Here is a 19228-nt window from a genome sequence, read left to right on the forward strand (position 1 = left end):
GAGATTTTTTTCTACTATCGGCAGATTTCTGACTTTTTGGGAGCCAAATTTCATAATTGATGCAGAGGAAAGTCCATGGGGATCCTGCACCATATTTTCAGTACGTGGCCTCATTCCTCCTCAGCATCTAGACAAGTACAGGCAGTACATATACCACTTTCAACTGCTGCTTTAAACGTAAATTATCATCTCCATTACTCCATTTTAACATTCACAGGCACAATCCAGACAAACGTCGAGTAAAAAATTCTAACAATGTTTACAGTGACCAACTTGACGAACAGGCCATACCTGCCTCCAAGAACTTTGGCAGTGAAAATGCCATTTTTACAAAACTTTTCACTTCACACACACAATCACACACATTCTTATATTAAAAAAACAGCTACTCTTATAAATATGTTTCATTTTATTTCAATGGCATATTTGTAATGTATAAAGTAATGCAGCTCCAACAAAACTTTACTTGAATGTTAAACTGGACAAGTTGCAAAACCCACAAATCAACTACAATGAATATTGTACAGAAGACTAAAATTTACCCCCTAGTAGTAGTACAAAAACATTAATTTACTGAACAAAAAGTCAATAACAACAATAAGATTTCATCTTATTAGTTTCCCAAACTCTTATTTCAGATATCTATTGCACTTATCAAACTTAGATTTTTCCACAACCGTACTCTCAGACTTTTGGGCTTTCTGTCCATTTATACACCAAAGGATGTCAGTATCTTCTGTTGCTATCATGATCAGCGTCTTCTCTTTTTCCCTCTATTAGGCATTTCACTCCCAACAATAACATTCAGAAATAGTAATTGTTTCACTATCTGTTAACAGCTGCCCCTTCTTCACATCTAGTGAAATTTTCCATCATTTTTCTTATTTTTTTTTCTTTAAAAAAAGTATGTCTTAACTATTTAATAATCTTCTCGTCTTTTATGCCTATACTACTAACAGGCAAATCTTTGTCTTGGAATTAGAAAGTATCTACTCTGACTTCAACTACTTTGGTTTCCTAGCTTCAACTGGACTTCCTGAAAACAACAATACAGAAAATGTTACCTGGAGAATGGCAAAGAAAACACACTTTATGTAAATAGGAGAGTGTAAATCTGTCCACAACAACTATTATTTTTAAATATTAACCTAATATTTTCTTATTTCATCTGATTTTCTCTCGTTGTGACCATTGAAATCATTTAAACTTCCAACAACACTGAACACAAAGTGCAATGGAATTTAAAAGCATACCACATTTCTCTTTATCTAAATAGACAGGCTTGTATAGGTAGCTAATTTCTGTTATATTGTCAAATTGGTTAAATATGTGGAATCTGTTTTCTAGTTTTGCTTTTCGAGGTTTTAACCAATCAGGGCAAAAGTTTTAGAACGACCTTCACCTTTTTGCTGCAATGCCACTGAGCAGTCTGTTACCAAACAGGAATGTCGGAACTCCCAGGAACCCCAGGTATCGCAGGGTCTGGAACATGTTCAGGTGCACCCAGTAGAAGTAATACAGGACAAATATGGCTGGAATGAAAGAATAATTATAATTAAATTATTACAAATATCGTAGGGAATATATTAAATGTGTAGTATTTGTGATACTGCAAATGTACTAATAAGAGTATGTTCAGAGTGACCCTTTAAAGAATGGGCTTACATAATAAGTTGCAGTTGTTTATTTAAGTTTTTTTTTTCTCTCCGATGAAATTGATACTTATATTTTAATATCTTTCGTCTTTATTGGCTGCCTACCTCCAAGTCCAGCATGGAATCCTATGGCGCTGAGAGACATGGGGAAGTTGCTGATGTTAACTCCGATGGTCAGCCACTGGAATAGAAACCCCAAACAGATCATAAAACTGCAGGATCAGAGAATGACTATGGCCTCCTGGCCTTCTGTACAAAGCAAACTGGATTCACATTTCTTGTCAAAATTGTCTGTTATAATCATCAATTTTTAAATATTATTTTAAATCTATTTTTACTGAAATAATGTACATTTTTGTGGTGAGGATATCTGTGGTATAGATTAGTTTGTTAAGGATATCTATGTTGTAGAATACTTACCAAGATCAGCAGCAGAGCTGCAGGTGCCAGAACCAGGGCAGTGAACAGCATAGACACCGTCCCTGGGGGTCTCTTCTCTGGCTGACGGAACATGTGCTGAGATAGACAAAATACACAGAATTATATATACTGAGAAATCCATTAAAAATTTCCTAATCAAGTACTATATGATATAGGCCTTATAATCAATGGTTTTTATCGAATGGTTTAAATCAAGGTTTTTTATTCACATCTGACATGCAAATTTCTCTTTATTGATATAAAAAGGAGTCCGAATTTGAAGAGTGAAAATCTATCTATTGATATAAAACATATTTTATGACCTAGATTAACAGGAGTTGGGATTGCCAAGTGTTTCCCCTGAGTAAGGGCAAGTTCACACTTACTTCTATGTTCTTCTTTGGAGCATAGAGGTCGCTGGCGGGTGCCTTCGGTGCAGAACCCTCGGGGAATGTCAGCGATACATCAGCCTAGAAATGAAGAAGAAAAGGTTTTGATTATTTCTATATACATATGTTTCTGTATGTCCTATTATTCTTTTAGTCTCTGCTCCTGCTGTCATGACATAGATCTACTGTATGTTGAAAGCCAATTTTCAATTTATTAATTTATTTAAATTCATATTCATAGCCATCAATATTTTTATATTTTTTTAATCAATTTATTTCTTTCCATTTTAAAAATGTATCTTGCATGGTCTTTCTCCTCTGTCAAGGTCAACGAGTGACTACAGAAAGTTGATGGAATATGCAAGGTTCAGTCCACACCAGTCACAAAGGACCGGGGACTTGGTTATTCTCCAACACTGTGGAAAGAGAATATGCCTCAAACCCCTTGTGGGGTATTCAGCTCCCGTACGCCACAAAGACAGAGCCAAGTAAAGCCAGAACAAGTCCAGCTCACCTGGATGACCCAAGTGTTGGTGGTAGTTGAAAGATTTCTGTCTTAAAATGTACTCAAAAACACTCAGGCACATCAATGGGGAATGTCAAACCATGCCAGTCATGCTACTTTGATTTACAAAATTTACATAATTTAAGTTATATCAAGCTTTGAGTCACTGTCATTTGGGGCCTGTTTCACAATATTACTGTAGAGGTTGGTCAATCTGATCAGTAGTAGTCAAATGCAGTAAAATATTGTGCTTTTGTCAAAACGAGAAAGAAATGACAACTCATTCAGACTAACTTACTCTCATAAAGTGAAATACTGCTGACTTAGTATAAACTGAAGCTAAACAAAACATTGGTCTGAAAGTTTAGACCAACGTCAGTCCTCAAGGTCATAAATTTTGCAAAACTCGCCCCACTGTTTAAAGTAACGTAAAAGGACAGTCCCACTCACCACTGTCCAGAAAAGAGGATTTTCTATGACAGCATCTCCAACTACCAGGTCCATGGTGTACTTGCCGGATAGCCAACCAAAGTCCTTGGCTGATGAACCAACATCCTGAAAATGAGACGAGCAATCTGACTGGTCAAATTTCATTTTGACTTCCTTTCCAATTTTAATATAATTTTAAATCTGGAAAGCTCTCAGATTTTTTTTTTTTCAAATTGTTTAATGTTTCTGAATGATACATTGCAAAAGGGAAAGAAAACTTCAAAGTTAAACATAATTCATCTACATCAGAAAAGAAGAACTAGCAAAAATTAGAGCTAAAACTTCTAGAATCAATACTTCATAAGTTATTTAATGTTTGAGTTACAAAGAAAATACAATTCAACCAGACAGTTATTTCACCTCAACTTACCAGGTCAAATCTATACACATCGGCATTGTCAGCTTCGGCAACAAACACAATTTCTTGTTTGCTCTTCTGATTGGTCAGACGTACAAATGTTTGGTGTGCTGTCATGGCGGCATTGGCAGTCATGTCGCGCAGGGTGAAGCGCATGATAATACGCTGGTGATGATCAGCTTCAAATGTGCTGGACGCCTTTTTGGGATGTTGCACTCTGGAAAGGCAATATAGTCCGTGATGACATTCAGTAGAAAAGTTATCAATCTTAAAGGCACATGATACATGTGAGACTATTAGATAAGACAAAATATATTTATCATTATTCTTATTTTCCTGAAAATTTGATAGATTTCCCTTTGTTTATTGTGACATATGCGAGGTCGACTATTATAAAGACAATATTCAGGGATGTGAAATGTGTGCATTTTTTTTTTTTTTTTTTGGGGAGGGGGGAGGGGGGAACTTAAAATTGATACATAGTAGGCTTGTTAAGAGGTCAAACGCTGCATTTTATAGTACAAATGTCTAACTTGGCATAAATCTTCCTTGGGCCAAAAGAAAATTTTTTATCCAAAGAGACGCCCTCTATCGATACATTAATTAGCATAAATTATGCAAATTATGTGCAAAAATATATAATATTTCATATTTCCATTAATTTTTGGCCTAGAAACATGTATAGATTATCAAACCTGACTAAATTAGGGACAAGGAACCCATTTTTGATCATTTGGAAGCAATTGGTGGCCATTTTGTGCCTCAAATCCAAGATGGCCGCCACCCGCCATTTTGAAAGTGGACATAATTTTGCTATTTTATGTTGAATTTTGAAGCGTTTGGTCTAACTATACTTGATATATATATCGATTCTTACTATTTTGGGGGTGCAAAAGTCATTTTTGATATAGTTATGGTGATAGTAGGTGATTTGAAGGAACAAAGAGGGTGTTTTAAGTGCCTACCAAGATATGTGTGAACGCTGCAAAACCATGGATATTGATAACATGTATTCAAATATATCTCAATGCAATTTTTTGTTATATACCATCGCTTTTGGACTATATTATGAGCAAAAAAACACATTTTTACCATTATGGAGGCCATTGGTGGCCGTTTTATCCCTCAAATCCAAGATGGCCACCAAAAACCATTTTGAAATTGGGCATAATTCGCTATTTTGAAACTATTTGTATTACATCTTTGTAAATGAGTAATACATCGTTTTATATTATATTCTGGTGCAGAATACATTATTTGTTTCATGAAATGTGAGTACAAACTATTTTAGCCTCCAAAATCAATATGTGCCTCAAATCCAAGATGACCCTAATACGCCATTTTCAAATTGAGCATTATTCACCATTTTGAAACTATCACACCTTCATAAGCGTGCCATACGTCATTTTTATTGATTATTTCCTGGTGCAGAATGCATTTTCGGTTTCATAAAATGTAAATAGAAACTTTTATAAGCCTCCAAATAAATATAGGATTCAGTTGCCACATGGGCCTGCAGTTTATATGTGCAATTAGTAATCCAATTAGTGCAAAACTGCTTTTGCCCGATCTATAAAACAAGTGTCAAGCAAAATAATACATCTTTGACCGCATGAGGATAATTGTTAGCCATTTTTTTTTATCAAAACCAAGTGTTGGTTGCATGCCGCTATTTTAATAATTTGGTGTTATTTATAACCTTTGAACTGTGGGCTTGTATTAGGTAAAATGGTACTATTCTGGGGGCTCAAAAGTAATTTTCCGGTGCTAATTTGATGACAGAAGATAATAAAAAGGTACAGTAATATAAGGTTGTAAAATAAATTCCAAGATGAGTTTCGTTGAGTCTGTAACAAAAATGTGGAACCCGAACCACATGCTCAAATATATCATTTAGATTTATCTTAAGTGACCATCCACTAAAAGATACTGAATAATTTAAAGGTAAGCAATAAATATATATACATAGTGGTATTATATTATTAATCTTTTACTGGTTTTGCTTTGAAATAGCTCCAGATCTTGTCTGCAAAATCATCCAGCAGCACAGCAAAAAAAAAAAAAAAAAACATGCATGATCAGCTCTGGTACGCCAATAAGACAACAGCCAGTAAGAATTGAGGTTTTGTCAGTGTCCTATGAGAAACAGCCAAACAATATATTAAAATCCAGTTTCCAGAGAAACATCAATGCATGAGAACATGTCGCATCAGAGGAAAGTGGTATCTTTACACAAAAGAAGGAATCTGCAAAACCAACTAGAAAGCAGCAGCTGCGTAGGTAGGCAAGAGGGATAAAGCAAAAAAGTCGAGGAAGCAGCCTCTTTTCCTAGTTGACAGTGCCAGTGATCATTCCTAGCATGATTGGGCCAGACAAGTCATCTCACTACCAATAGAAATCCATAAGGCAACTACATAGTTCTCATTGTTTCCAATGGACGAACAAGCACAAAACATCTACAGTATATGACAACTACAAGAAAATTCATCTTGGAATCATTTTAAAACACCTTATGCCTTTGTTATTATCCTCTGTCACCAGAATAACACCGGGAATTAATTACGTACTTCCAAAATAGTAACAATTGATGTATTACGATCATATATGAAAGTCCAACAGCTCAAAAAGGTAAATTATGCCATAATTTTAAAATAGTGACAGGCTCTTGGATATGAACAACAGAATAGCTAACAGTAGTCACCATAAAGTCGAATCAGCCATGCTGGTCTCTTGCACTTAATCTATGTCTGGCAAAACCATTTTATAATTGTTATATAACATATTTTTGCACAAATTTGACTTCAAAACGTATACAAGGTGAAGACGTAAGCCTGTATTGGTGTTGGAGCCTTGTAATATTTTCTTTTTGTATTATATCTCAGAAGAGATAAGACACGACTTCTACAACCCAAATGATAAGGAACGATGTATAACATGCTAGTGTAATAGCAATAGCTTCAAATTGATGAGTTATGCCCTACCCGTATTTCAAAATTGTGACTGGCGGCCATCTTGGATTTGAGGATCAAAATGGCTACCAATTGTCTTCAAAGCACCAGGTATGTGTTCTTTACCTTTAATTAAGCAATTTTGATCTCTGACGCTTGTTTCAAGCTCTTTAGGATTTAATAAAACATTTTGTACTAATTAGACTACATGGCACATGTAAGTCTATTTGACAACTTAAGCCTACATGCATATTGATTTTGGAGGCTAAAATAGTTTGTACTCACATTTCATGAAACAGATAATGTATTCTGCACCAGAAAATAATACAAAAAGACGTATTACTCATTTACAAAGATGTAATACATATAGTTTCAAAATAGCGAATTATGCCCAATTTCAAAATGGTTTTTGGCGGCCATCTTGGATTTGAGGGATAAAGCGGCCACCAATGGCCTCCATAATGGTAAAATGTGTTTTTTTGCTCATAATATAGTCCAATAGCGATGGAATATAACGAAAAATTGCATTGAGATATATTTGAATACATGTTATCAATATCCATGGTTTTGCAGCGTTCACACATATCTTGGTAGGCACTTGAAACACCCTCTTTGTTCCTTCAAATCACCTACTATCACCATAACAATATCAAAAATGACTTTTGCACCCCCAAAATAGTAAGAATCGATATATATATTAAGTATAGTTAGACCAAACGCTTCAAAATTCAACATAAAATAGCAAAATTATGTCCACTTTCAAAATGGCGGGTGGCGGCCATCTTGGATTTGAGGCACAAAATGGCCACCAATTGCTTCCAAATGATCAAAAATGGGTTCCTTGTCCCTAATTTAGTCAGGTTTGATAATCTATACATGTTTCTAGGCCAAAAAGTAATGGAAATATGAAATATTATATATTTTTGCACATAATTTGCATAATTTATGCTAATTAATGTATTGATAGAGGGCGTCTCTTTGGGTAAAAAATTTTCTTTTGGCCCAAGGAACATTTATGCCAAGTTAGACATTTGTACTACAAAATGCAGCGTTTGGCCATTTTTTGGTCCTTAACAAGCCTACTAACAGTTGGTCAACCATTCCAGAAATCTAGAGGAAAAAAAAAAAAAACATAAAAATCACATCCATGAATATACATACTTGGTAGTTCTTGCAGGGGTACCCTGGTCTTTGTCAGCCACCCCAATCTCCACATTCTCCACTCCCACCTGTGTGGTCACTTTAAGGTGGACCTGATGGGAGAGAAATGAAAGTTACACAAAAGTTCATAATAAATTTATCAAACAAACGAGGAGGGAGGGTGTAAGTTAGAAAACAATTACAGTGGATATCATAATAAATATTTTAAAGTCAAAGGGAGTGGTCCCCTTTGACAATAGGCAAAAAAAATAAGAAGCGGGGAGGCATATGTTATTGGACATTAAGAGTTGATATCATAATAAATGTCTTAATGTTGGAGTGGTGCGGTTTCTGGTTTTCAACTAAATAAATAAAGAAATAGAGACAAATAAATGATAAAAAAATATGTTCTAGTTCTTCCATTTTAAAAAATGTATCTTGCATGGTCTTTCTCCTCTGTCAAGGTCAACTAGTGACTACAGAAAGTTGATGGAATATGCAAGGTTCAGTCCACACCAGTCACAGAGGACCGGGGACTTGGTTATTCTCCAACACTGTGGAAAGGGAATATGCCTCAAACCCCTTGTGGGGGTATTCAGCTCCCATACGCCACACAGACAGAGCCAAGTTAAGCCAGAACAAGTCCAGCTCACCTGGATGACCAAGTGTTGGGATTCCAGCTATCATACATTGCAGTTCTTAAATGGCTAGGACAAGACTTTGACTAGGGTGACATGGACAGACAGCAAGAAGAAAAAACACAAGGCATAATTTTGGTTAAAGTGTTAGGGTATACAATATAAAAAGAAACAGATTTTTTAAAGTCTTCATTTAATACTTTTTGTTTTATGAAAATAAAAGCTGCCCCCATTACCTCAGCCCACCAGTCTCTTGTCTGCCTTCTGTGAGCTCAGACTTATACAAATATTACACAAAATAAAAAGACCTGTATCTCAAAATAAAAGCTGTACCACCTACCTCAGCTCCTGAGGTCCCCACAAGTCTCTTGTCTGCCTTTTGTGAGCTCAGACTAATGCTGATACTGTAGAAGCCACGGCTAGGCTTAGTTTGCATGAAGTCCAACTCATACACAGCCCTGAAAAGGTCAACATCAACATGTGCAATCTTGAAGGTTGACATGAAATAAAGTGCTAAAGGTCAACATCACAAACCATGCTAAAGGTCAACATCAGTAAATTAAACAATGAAGGTCAACACTACAAAATACAATACTTCAAGTCCACTTGAAATATAGTACAAAATGTAAACATCATAAAATGTACCACTTTGAAAAGTATTCAAACTTGCATGATAAAAAACATTTTAACATGTCAATAAGAACATCTGTTTTGCTAATTTCCAAGCTATATAGTTCTCATTAAATATTTATTACTATGGTGGAGGTACTTAAAATGTTATGAGTCATATCAAAAATATATATCAGCCTCTATGTGGATCAGTCAATTTCTTCAACACTCTCAGGCTTTATGGCCTTCAGGTTATCGTTTCTAAACATCACTTCCACAAAATCAAGCTCCAATTTAAATAACAAATGTAAAAAAAACAAAAAAAAACAATAACAATGCCATCTGAAAGTGTCCATTATCCATCAGACTGGATTTTCAAAAGAATCAAGGACATTGCCATTTGATATTTTTAATGAAAAAAAAATGGGTCTTTTAATTGGATAACTGTTCAAAAGAGATAGATTAACTATAAAATGCACTCACTTGTCATCTGCTGCTGGTGTGAACTGCTTCTTGCTCAAGACGACGGCATCGTCACCAAGGTTACGCCCAGTATCTGCGGTGACAGTCATGGCACCAAGACTCACCCCCAGGAGGTTACTCACACGGACCTATGACACAAGAAAAAAAATGTTTATCCTCTTAAAGCAATTTTCATTAAAAGAATGAATCACTTGTTCACATTAGGTATTCACAAAAAATTTTTTACAGTCAACATTTTTGGTATTTTAGCATAATACTTATCAAATGCAAGTTGGATAGTTTGTTTCAAACAAGTTCAGTATGCTTTGGCTTATACCTTCATAAACCTGGTTTGCACAACAATTTTCATCTCAGCAACAAGCCATTTGTAATAGCCTGTCACAAGAAAAATGCTTAATTTCTTTCCTATCTATAACACTCCTAATCTTATCAAAGTTCTAACTGGTTCTAGTAGCTAGAAGAGTACAGTGGATCAGTTAATGTGGTCTACACTTTGAGGCCATACTGCCTTCAGGTTATCGTTTCTGAACATCACTTCCACCAATATTTACAGAGTTACTCATGAGACCAATATATACAATTTTTAAGCCCCCCACCCCCACCCCAAAAAAAACATGGCACAATAAAATATTAAAGAAGTATCCCCACAGAATAATTGATCAAAGCAGCATTGGAAGAAAGAAAAATAGCAATGCATTCATTTAATAGCCCCCCCCCCCCCCCCCCCCCCCCCCCCCCTTTGATCACTAGTTTTTACGTCACTCAGTACTTTTTTTAATTTTTCAAACATTTTTCACATAAAAATCTCCAAGTCTGGGTGAGTCGGCATGTGCAAAATACTGAAATATGAAGGTTAAGACAAAAATTTTAATTTTTCCCTTCTTCTGACCTTCACCTGTAGGTGATTATGACTCTCTCTTATTATTTTCTAAAATTGCTCGCGTTTTTAGATTTTTACCTTTACTTTGGGAGAGCTTGCGGACACTGCAACTGGACTGGCCAGAGTGACTGCCACTGGAATGTGAAACTGAAAAACAATTCACACTTCTATAAACATCAGTCTCTTTGTTAATCTATGGTCCATTACATTTGTTTTCACCTCATAAATCTTCAACACCAATCAAGTGATGACATCACCAAAAAGGAGGCAAATCTTCCAGAAGAAAAACATCAACTACTTTTTACAAATTTTAATGAAATTTAAGCCCAAATACAAACAACTGAAAACAAATCTATTTCAACAATCCAAAAAAAAAAAGGAGGAGGGGGGAATTCTTCCAAAATATGGGATAAGTTCCCCCTCTTATATTTCCACTGCTCACCTTATTATCTGTAAGTGTCTTGACAGCTGAGAGCAGGTGTGCCGCCGTCTTCAGCTGCTGTACCGACTTCCGGCTCAGGAAATAGTTGGTAAATTTTATAATCTTCTCCTGAAAATATTAACAGGAAAGCTTCATTACAACGTTTTCAAAATAAGACATTTCATCGCAGAATCAAACCAAGAAAACATTGAATTCATAACAAATTTCCTTTTACAACAAAGTGAATCAAGTGTACAGCCTTTGCAGAATTTCTTTCTACAAAACTGTTTAATTACATTGATGAGTAAAGAACAGTTCCATAGCCCAAGGTTAAAAATGCAATAAGTGAAAATTGTACCATTGGATTAACACGTGAAAAATAAATAAAAAATAAAACCATAAAAAAGGGAAAATTTTCTCCTTACTTCATCTATAGTTGGGGCCTTGTTCACCTTTGTGGCCAGTTTATATGCTGAGTCAATTACAACTGATGTTGTAAACAGTCCTCCTTCGAACTGTAAATATTTATCATCGACCTCGTCGGCTTGTGCGACCACATCCTCTATTCTATCAAAGAATTTGCTGACATCCCCACTGAGTTGAGTAGCTGCCAAGAAGGCATACCCCAGACTGGAGCAAAAAAGGATTGTTTTAAAATTTTTAACATTTTCACATTTTCAGGATTCCATTTTTCATACAGAGAGAAAAGTTCTTACACTCACACTGTTTCAGGTTTAAATTTTAAATATATAAAATTTTCTTTAATATTTTCACATTTTAACGGTTTTTTTTTTCATAAAGAGAAATAAGTTCATACTTTTAAACTGGTTTAATAATGCTAATTCAGTTAATGTTAGTAGGCACACTGTACTAACTGCACATCTGGCACAATGGACAGATAAGAGCATTTTTTTTTTTTGTTTTTTTTTAATTTTTTGTGGAGAGAAGGGGGGGGGGGGTACATCATACATGCTGGTCTCACCTGAGAGGGCTGTCATCTTTTTTCAGTACCTCCAGCAGGGTCTGGCTGGCTTTGGCAGAGTCCACTGAAAACAAAAGGAAAAATAATGAAATAAAAATCTTCAATAAATAATATTTTAATATAAAAATGCAACTTATATCATAATGGTAAAAAAAGGGGATCGAGAGCTCGAAAATGGTTTGTAAAATTCTGAACATATTTACATGTGGCATATCGAGGAAAATCGTTCATATTTCCAAGAAAATCCATGTTTGCCTGTGTACCAACAAACTGAAGTTTTTTTTCTTCTTTTTTTAACAAACTTTGGCCTAATAGGCTTAAAAAAAAAAAAAAGACTCAAAAAAAAATATTCAAACCTAACTTACCTGTCACACCCAGATTTTTGGCTGCTAAAATTGCATAGTAAATATTCACCACTGGCTGGTCTGTCTTCAGACTCTCCGCAATTGTCTCCTTGGCAGTGTTAGCTGTCAGCTGAAGTATAAATATAATTAAATTTCAGTATCCAAATATCAACTATGAAAAAGGTATTATTTAGAGCAAGACCTTAAATAAATAAATAAATAAATAAATAAATAAATAAATAAATAAATAAATAAAAGAAGAATTTTATTTATTTAAACAGAGTGAACCTCAAAATCTATCAGTTGATGTTTGTGCAATGGTTTAACAAAGTATTTGTCTCACAATAAAATATCACAAAGTTTTGACAGAAGGTATATAATGTAGAAAACTTTTACAACAAAACAAAATAAAAGATATTCCTAAAGAAGGATAATCCCTGTCCATTACCCAACCATTACATACCTGGCATCCTCCTAAATTTTTGGCAGCTGAAGAGGCGAAGAACAAACTTTCTACGCTACTCTGGTCCAAGTTGACTTGAAGATAGTTGCATACATCCTGGAAAAATTTAACTAAATTGGTAAAAATAATAATAATCTAATGCAAAAAATTGTGAAACATAATGCAGAGCTAACAATATTTCATTTGTACGAATAAATTAGTACATATATAAAAGTTTTAATAACTTAACTTATACATTAAGATAAATAAACATGATGTTCTTAAATCTTAATATCAATATTTATATATTCATTCAAAAAAGTCCTTTATTTATTGCAAAGAGCAAACAAGCAAACATTATTATTGTTATTATCAAATATTTGAAAAGTCAACTGTATTTACTAACCTTAGAGTTAGGGATGACTACACCTAGCAACTTGAGCCCCATAATAGAGTAGTGGGCAGCTTCCACGTCTGAGTATGGTGCTGCTGCTTCAAACACTGACCTCAGTCGTGCCTGATCCGCAGCAGAGAAATAGGATGATGGCGTCAAAGCCTGTCCCATTACGGACAACAAGGCAAATGCAACTAATAGAACGGTACCTGAAATGAAATATGAGAAATTATTTATGGTGACTCTCATATATGATGCCTATGATCTTCATGCATTTATTTATTTAATTTCTAAACTTGTTTTCATCATTGTCTACTAAGCTTGTTTCTAGTTTCTATTAATCATTTTGATTTTATTACAATTATAATAATAATAACTGTTGTCAATTCTTTTAATATGAATTAAATTTTTTTTCATCCCCCTCCCCCTGGCAATGGACTCAACATAAGACTTCAATCTCCTACAGTCGAGTACTTATGACATAGACATCGTTTCTACCAGTTCTAACAGCGTTAAAATCACTTGAGCTTATATTTATGGAAGTGAAAAACACCCACGTACAAAGAGACAAGTCTAATTTACAATGTCAACCAGGAAACCCTAAACTTTAAAAGAGTCAAACTTCAAAGTGCGTCATTTTATAGACTGTATGAAAGGTATATATGGATCATTAACTGCATATGATAAACAGAACTGTATCAGAAATATTGGTTATTTTTATCTATTTTTGCTGACACAAACTTAGAGACAAAATGAAAGTTAAAAGTTAGAGATATATTGATGTGGCACTGTTAGCACCCACGTGTCAACATGGCGGCTACCGGCTAGCATCCCCACCGGAAAACTTTACCATTTTCTTTCAAAGTACTCAGCTTAGCAAAGTGACCCCAAGTAGACAGTAACTATAGATGTTTCCTTTGTCTTTTCTCGCTGTTACACGAAACGAGCATACAGAATCACAAAGATATGGTCAATTGTTTGGAAGCTCTACCCACCTCTCGCCATTTTGGTTACCGGATACACATCAGAGGACAGACATCGGGCATGCGCAAATTTGATTGCATCAGATGTGATTTCGTCTTTGTTGGTTTCGAACAACTACCACAATTACGTCAAGAACTACGTTTTAAATGAAAAAGAGCCTACGCGTGCTTCTTTTAGATGCCTCTTTACATGCGAAAACGACATGCACCGTGTCTATTTCGTATGTTATTAATCCCTATAGCAGCGGAATTGACAAGGCCCATGTCGCATTCGTCTTTTACTAGGCTACAGAGCTTTGAGCCCCAAAAATGACACGGCTGAGTCTGTTTCGCCACTTACTGAACGCCATAGATGCGAGATTGACACGACCCATGTCGCATTCGTCTCTTACTGTGGATCTTTGAGCTTCAAATGGCTATGTTATAAAAGGCAATCTTGCATTTAAGGGAGCCAGCAAGTTACGAAATAAGCATGACTATTTGTCAGTTTCGTGTTTTACAAGATGCACAATATAGGCCTACAGGTAACGGATTAAATTCGAAGACTATAATGCATCACCAGAAATATATCGATGTTTTGGAGTCAGGCTTGCTACCATCTATTACTAACATGTTTGGTGACAGGAATTATTCATTTGTTCACCAGGATGACAATGCTTCTTGTCACAGAGCCAGAGCAGTTGATGATTGGTTTGACCAACAGGATATTCGCAGGGTGATGTGGTCTGCCCAGGGTCCGGATGCAAACATAATAGAAAATGTGTGGAATGATATGTCAAAACTTTTTACAAATGCCCGTCTAACCAGCAGACAAACTCTGTTAGATTCAGTATTTCATGCTTGGGCCAGCATAAGCCCTGAACGTATCAGACAATTATACGAACCCTTGCCTCGCAGACTGGCAGCTATTATTAGGTCACGTGGCTATGGCACTAAGTACTAATTTTGGACTTGAAAGTGCATATCTTGGTAGAATGTATATTTTATTCTCATTTTTTTTTTTTTTTTTTTTTTTTTGTGAAATTTTATGTTAATAAAATGATACCAGGAGTATATCATTCCACAGTCATATATTTCCCCAAAAGTATTGGTTTAGTAGGGGTGACACTTCTATTGTCCAGTGTGTGTAGGTACTTTCTATGGTTGCACAGGTAAATTCTTACTTTTTTTTGGTATTACATATGCGTATAAATTCCTCGGTTAGTGTGCTTGTCTCGAAATGTGATACTTATGAAATGTTATTCCTTACAGATAAATGTTACAATAGGAAACTGTTTTTTACCCCATGCCTTCTTAGTAGTGATGACTAAATTTATAACAGTAAGATATTGCTTGGTTACCATTATATCTGACGCCACTCTTTTCCAAGCCAAATCCTTTGGAATAAAAACTTTGGGATATACTGTACCTGACGATCTCCATAGAGTTTTAGTTAAAAAATGTGTATCAGTGTCTCTTGTTTGTTTTCTCTAAAAATGCAAGGATTTGACAATCTGAACCACACAAACTTCTAAAAGACCGAAATTAATTGATGCGAACTTGTGGAGGCAAATTTATGACCACAGACTAATTGCTCTAGTATATAATTTGGCTTTTAAGGTACATTGAAACGTCATTTCAGGAATTTATAACCCGAGACCAAAATTGCTAGCATAACCTTTGTCTTTCAAAGTACCATCATTTCAGGAATTTATTACTGGAGGCTGAAATCGCTAGTGCATACTCTCTCTTTCAAGGTACAATTCTTATCATTTCCGGAAGGCTTTTGTGGTCCAAACTTGCCTCACGGGTAAACCCATGTGGCTGGATTTTACTTTGTCCAGAAGCCCAGATAGTGGAGCGATCAACCCGATAGACAACAGAAAAAAAGTAACAGGAAAGAGCAGGATACTTTGCCTGCCGATCCAGACACTTTTAAGCACCATTGGTCGGAAACATGTGGATTTCTTTTCCCTCGACATAGAGGGAGCAGAGCTGGCGGTTCTCCAAGCTTTCCCGTGGGATAAAATAACGGTCGATATGTGGACAGTCGAAGTTCATAAACTTACAAAGAACTACAGTCAGGCTTTAAAAGATATTAGAGGGTTATTTCAGCGAACCGGAATGTATAAAGAAGTGCAACCACGAGGACAAGATTTACTGTTTGTGCGACAGGACGCACTCCTCTAAACATTAGAAGTATTTTTCTACATAATCATCTCCGCTATGGAGGATATGTTTTTACCATTATAAGTGTCTTAGTTAACAGCCTAACTCGAAATCTGTCTTGGCGGAGGTATACGAGGTATATGCGGAATGAATGCTCAATGACTGGCCAGTTGTCGGCAAGTAAAGTATTATTATTTTTTTAATCTCAAACAGGGCCGTACTACGGGACGCAGAGAGGATAATTGAGCTGTTATGGCGGAGGTATACGCTCTGTTATTGATAATTGAGCTGTCTTGACGAAGGTCTAAGCTCTATTGCTATTAATTGCCTTCTCTTTCTTTCTTTCTTTTTTTTTTTTTTTTTTTTTTTTTTTTTGTTATTTTTTTATAACCATGCACAAAGAGGGGTTCAGTACGTGAATAGAAACACAAAACTTGCATTTTTACTCGAAAAGTGTTTTTTACTCACTTATATTAAGATGAGAATTTTGTATACATTTAAGAGAAACCCGAAAAAATGCCATTTCCCCAAATGTAGGCCAGTATACCTTATCGAACCCCCTAGATGCATTTTTGACTCAAAATCTTTTGCTTTGCATTGGTGATTAACATTACTGAATATTTCTATCCCCTGTGATGAGGACTGTTGACATTAAAAAAGGTGCCACCTCCAGTCAAGTTGATGCGTTGCTTTGCTCTTATGTATGCTCGAGCCACAACCTCTGAATAAAAAAAATTGAGAGAAGGATATGCAGGGGCGGATCCAGAGCTATATACTGACAGTCTTCCAAATTATCTTTGTTGATTCATCCTCCAATTTTGACCGTCTTCCAACATTAAAAATTGGATACCCGTCAATGTAAACTTGAAAATCTGACCGTCTTCTGGAAGACCCAGAAGACGGCCTAAATCCGCCCCTGATATGCATTGTGTGAGTATCCTTCAAAGCCACACTTTTTTTTGTGATTAACACAATTTTTAGCATACGATATTAGTTCTTGTGCTTAACATGTCGTAGGTTTCGACTTATGAATGTTAATTGTAAATAACTCGTGCATGCGCAGTGTGTCGCCCTTGTATAACCTTGCCTGCTGTATCATGAAAGGATGAACTCATGGAACTGTATGCGGGGATCCTAAGCCATAGTGTATGCCGTAGAGCGGCTCGTGAACTTGCTGAACATGACTGTAAAAAAAAATAATCTCAATCGTCAGTGCTCTTCTAGCAGAGACTCCGATAGTGTATAAATCATGATACCTTTTAAGTTCGAGACAGCACAATCATATATTTTACCCCATGAATCTAGGCTTTCACCGTAGTAAAATGTTATACCAGCATGAATATATATATATATATATATATATATATATATATATATATATATATATATATATATATATGGTCTCTTAGACTGCATTCCCACAGATTTAAGATCGATCTATCCCCGTGGCGAGTCTCACTAGATAACTGTCAGCTTAGCCAGCTTAAATGTCTGTCCCGCCTACTAATAGCTGTAAGGGGGTAATTAACTTCGTGCGCGCTCGGCTGACAGCAACATAGCGTGAACCCCCAGGGAGTTAGGTCGATCCAGATGGATCGATCTAAATCCGTGGGAATGCAGCCTTTTTCGTCAATGATGCCCAATGAAATCTGTCTGGGAGAATTATGAATTGATGCTTCATACGTTAATCATACCGGTACCAACATAAATAATGTATATATGTATACATACTGAACAAATGGTACCGGCAAATACGGGGATGACAAAAGCATTGCAACACGTGGATTTCAGAGCAAAATATGACTTTCCTTCACTTTTGTGCTGTGACATTTACTTTGGTTCCAAACCACCCAAACGAGCATTCTTGCCTATACTTTGATTTTGGACCCATTTTGTCAAGAACTGGAGCCATGAAAATATACGGATTTTGGAAACTTATTTCCAAACCATAAAACTATTACATGAATTGTTAAAACAGTTTCAATTTGACCATAACTGAAGCTTTTGTAATAGTTTCAAATGTTCAATCAAATATTTGATGTCCATTTCGCAGCCTCTATGCAAAACATTTCTGACTTTTAAAAATGTCTAATTTTCTATATCTGCTACAAACAATAGGCAATTCAAAGCAAGAGTGAAAAAACTGACGGTTGTTTGCCAACAAAGGGATATTATTCATTGATTTCAAATAACAAAGCATTTTTTACAGACAGGTCCAATCTCCACACCATATAAATGATTTAGTACTTATCGCGTCATATCAGTCGTTTAAAGTTATGTAGTTTGTATAATGACTTGAGGGGCATGTAGGCCTACATTCTCGACATCCTTTCAATGATACTAATGACGGAATTTCCCTCTCAGGGTTTTGATTTTATTAACAGAATTGCAGCTTACATATATCCCCCTAATAAGCTAGAAAGTGCATTTCCAAAAGGGTGAAAATGTATTTGTATCAACTTTTATGTTGTCTTGGCTTGTAGGCCTTTACAGTAAGACTGAAGAAGCGATTTTTTACTTTTGTCAAGCCCTGTAGAAGAGTTTTTGTGTGAGCTATATAGTGTTACATAAAGATTATCCACAATGTTACACGTGGATTTAGAAACTGCGTTGTAAGTTTTCGCCTGACAGCGTGTACACAAGGCCCAGATGTAAGTATTATCAAATTTATTATCTGTTACAGTCCAGTTTCTATATGAAAGAATGAAAACTGACATTCACGCTGAACACTTACATAAACATATCGATGGTTGGAGTTTCTGTTCCTAATGGTGGGTTTTTACGTTAATGACATCGCCCACAAAGGTGGATCTTTCTCCATATTTGAAGTGAAGGCAAGCGGCAGTACGAGCTCCGAGGTTCTTCAAGATCTTTTCTCATAATAATTATTTATTTATTTATTATCTTATTAATTATTATTATTTTTTATTTTTGTAGAAAATGCATTTAAAGAGGCATTTACTCGAGACATGCATAATAGTCTTAATAACTGTGTTCATA

General features: G+C 35.6%; 1 protein-coding gene and 2 non-coding genes across 3 annotated transcripts; all 3 read right to left on the reverse strand.

Annotated features, from left to right (window-relative positions):
- Nucleotides 1-389: 389 nt before the first annotated feature.
- Nucleotides 390-14230, reverse strand: LOC106167812 (dolichyl-diphosphooligosaccharide--protein glycosyltransferase subunit 2). Its single transcript, XM_087019360.1, has 18 exons — nucleotides 14093-14230; nucleotides 13110-13306; nucleotides 12725-12820; nucleotides 12283-12391; nucleotides 11918-11981; nucleotides 11361-11565; nucleotides 10957-11064; nucleotides 10593-10661; nucleotides 9635-9762; nucleotides 8883-9000; nucleotides 7926-8017; nucleotides 3829-4033; nucleotides 3420-3524; nucleotides 2462-2545; nucleotides 2076-2171; nucleotides 1761-1836; nucleotides 1403-1532; nucleotides 390-1036 (listed from the first exon to the last, which is right to left on the reverse strand). Exons 1-18 carry the CDS (start codon nucleotides 14100-14102, stop codon nucleotides 1024-1026), a joined length of 1905 nt encoding a protein of 634 aa, XP_086875486.1. The 5' UTR covers nucleotides 14103-14230; the 3' UTR covers nucleotides 390-1023.
- Nucleotides 2756-2998, reverse strand: LOC112041999 (small nucleolar RNA SNORA73 family). The gene has a single exon (XR_002886409.2). It is a non-coding gene; the product is annotated as a small nucleolar RNA SNORA73 family (small nucleolar RNA).
- On the reverse strand, nucleotides 8334-8576 carry LOC112041998 (small nucleolar RNA SNORA73 family). The gene has a single exon (XR_002886408.2). It is a non-coding gene; the product is annotated as a small nucleolar RNA SNORA73 family (small nucleolar RNA).
- Nucleotides 14231-19228: the final 4998 nt, after the last annotated feature.

This window comes from Lingula anatina, chromosome 8 (assembly GCF_051362555.1).
Source record: "Lingula anatina isolate TDL-2025a chromosome 8, LinAna3.0, whole genome shotgun sequence".
Taxonomy (NCBI): domain Eukaryota; kingdom Metazoa; phylum Brachiopoda; class Lingulata; order Lingulida; family Lingulidae; genus Lingula; species Lingula anatina.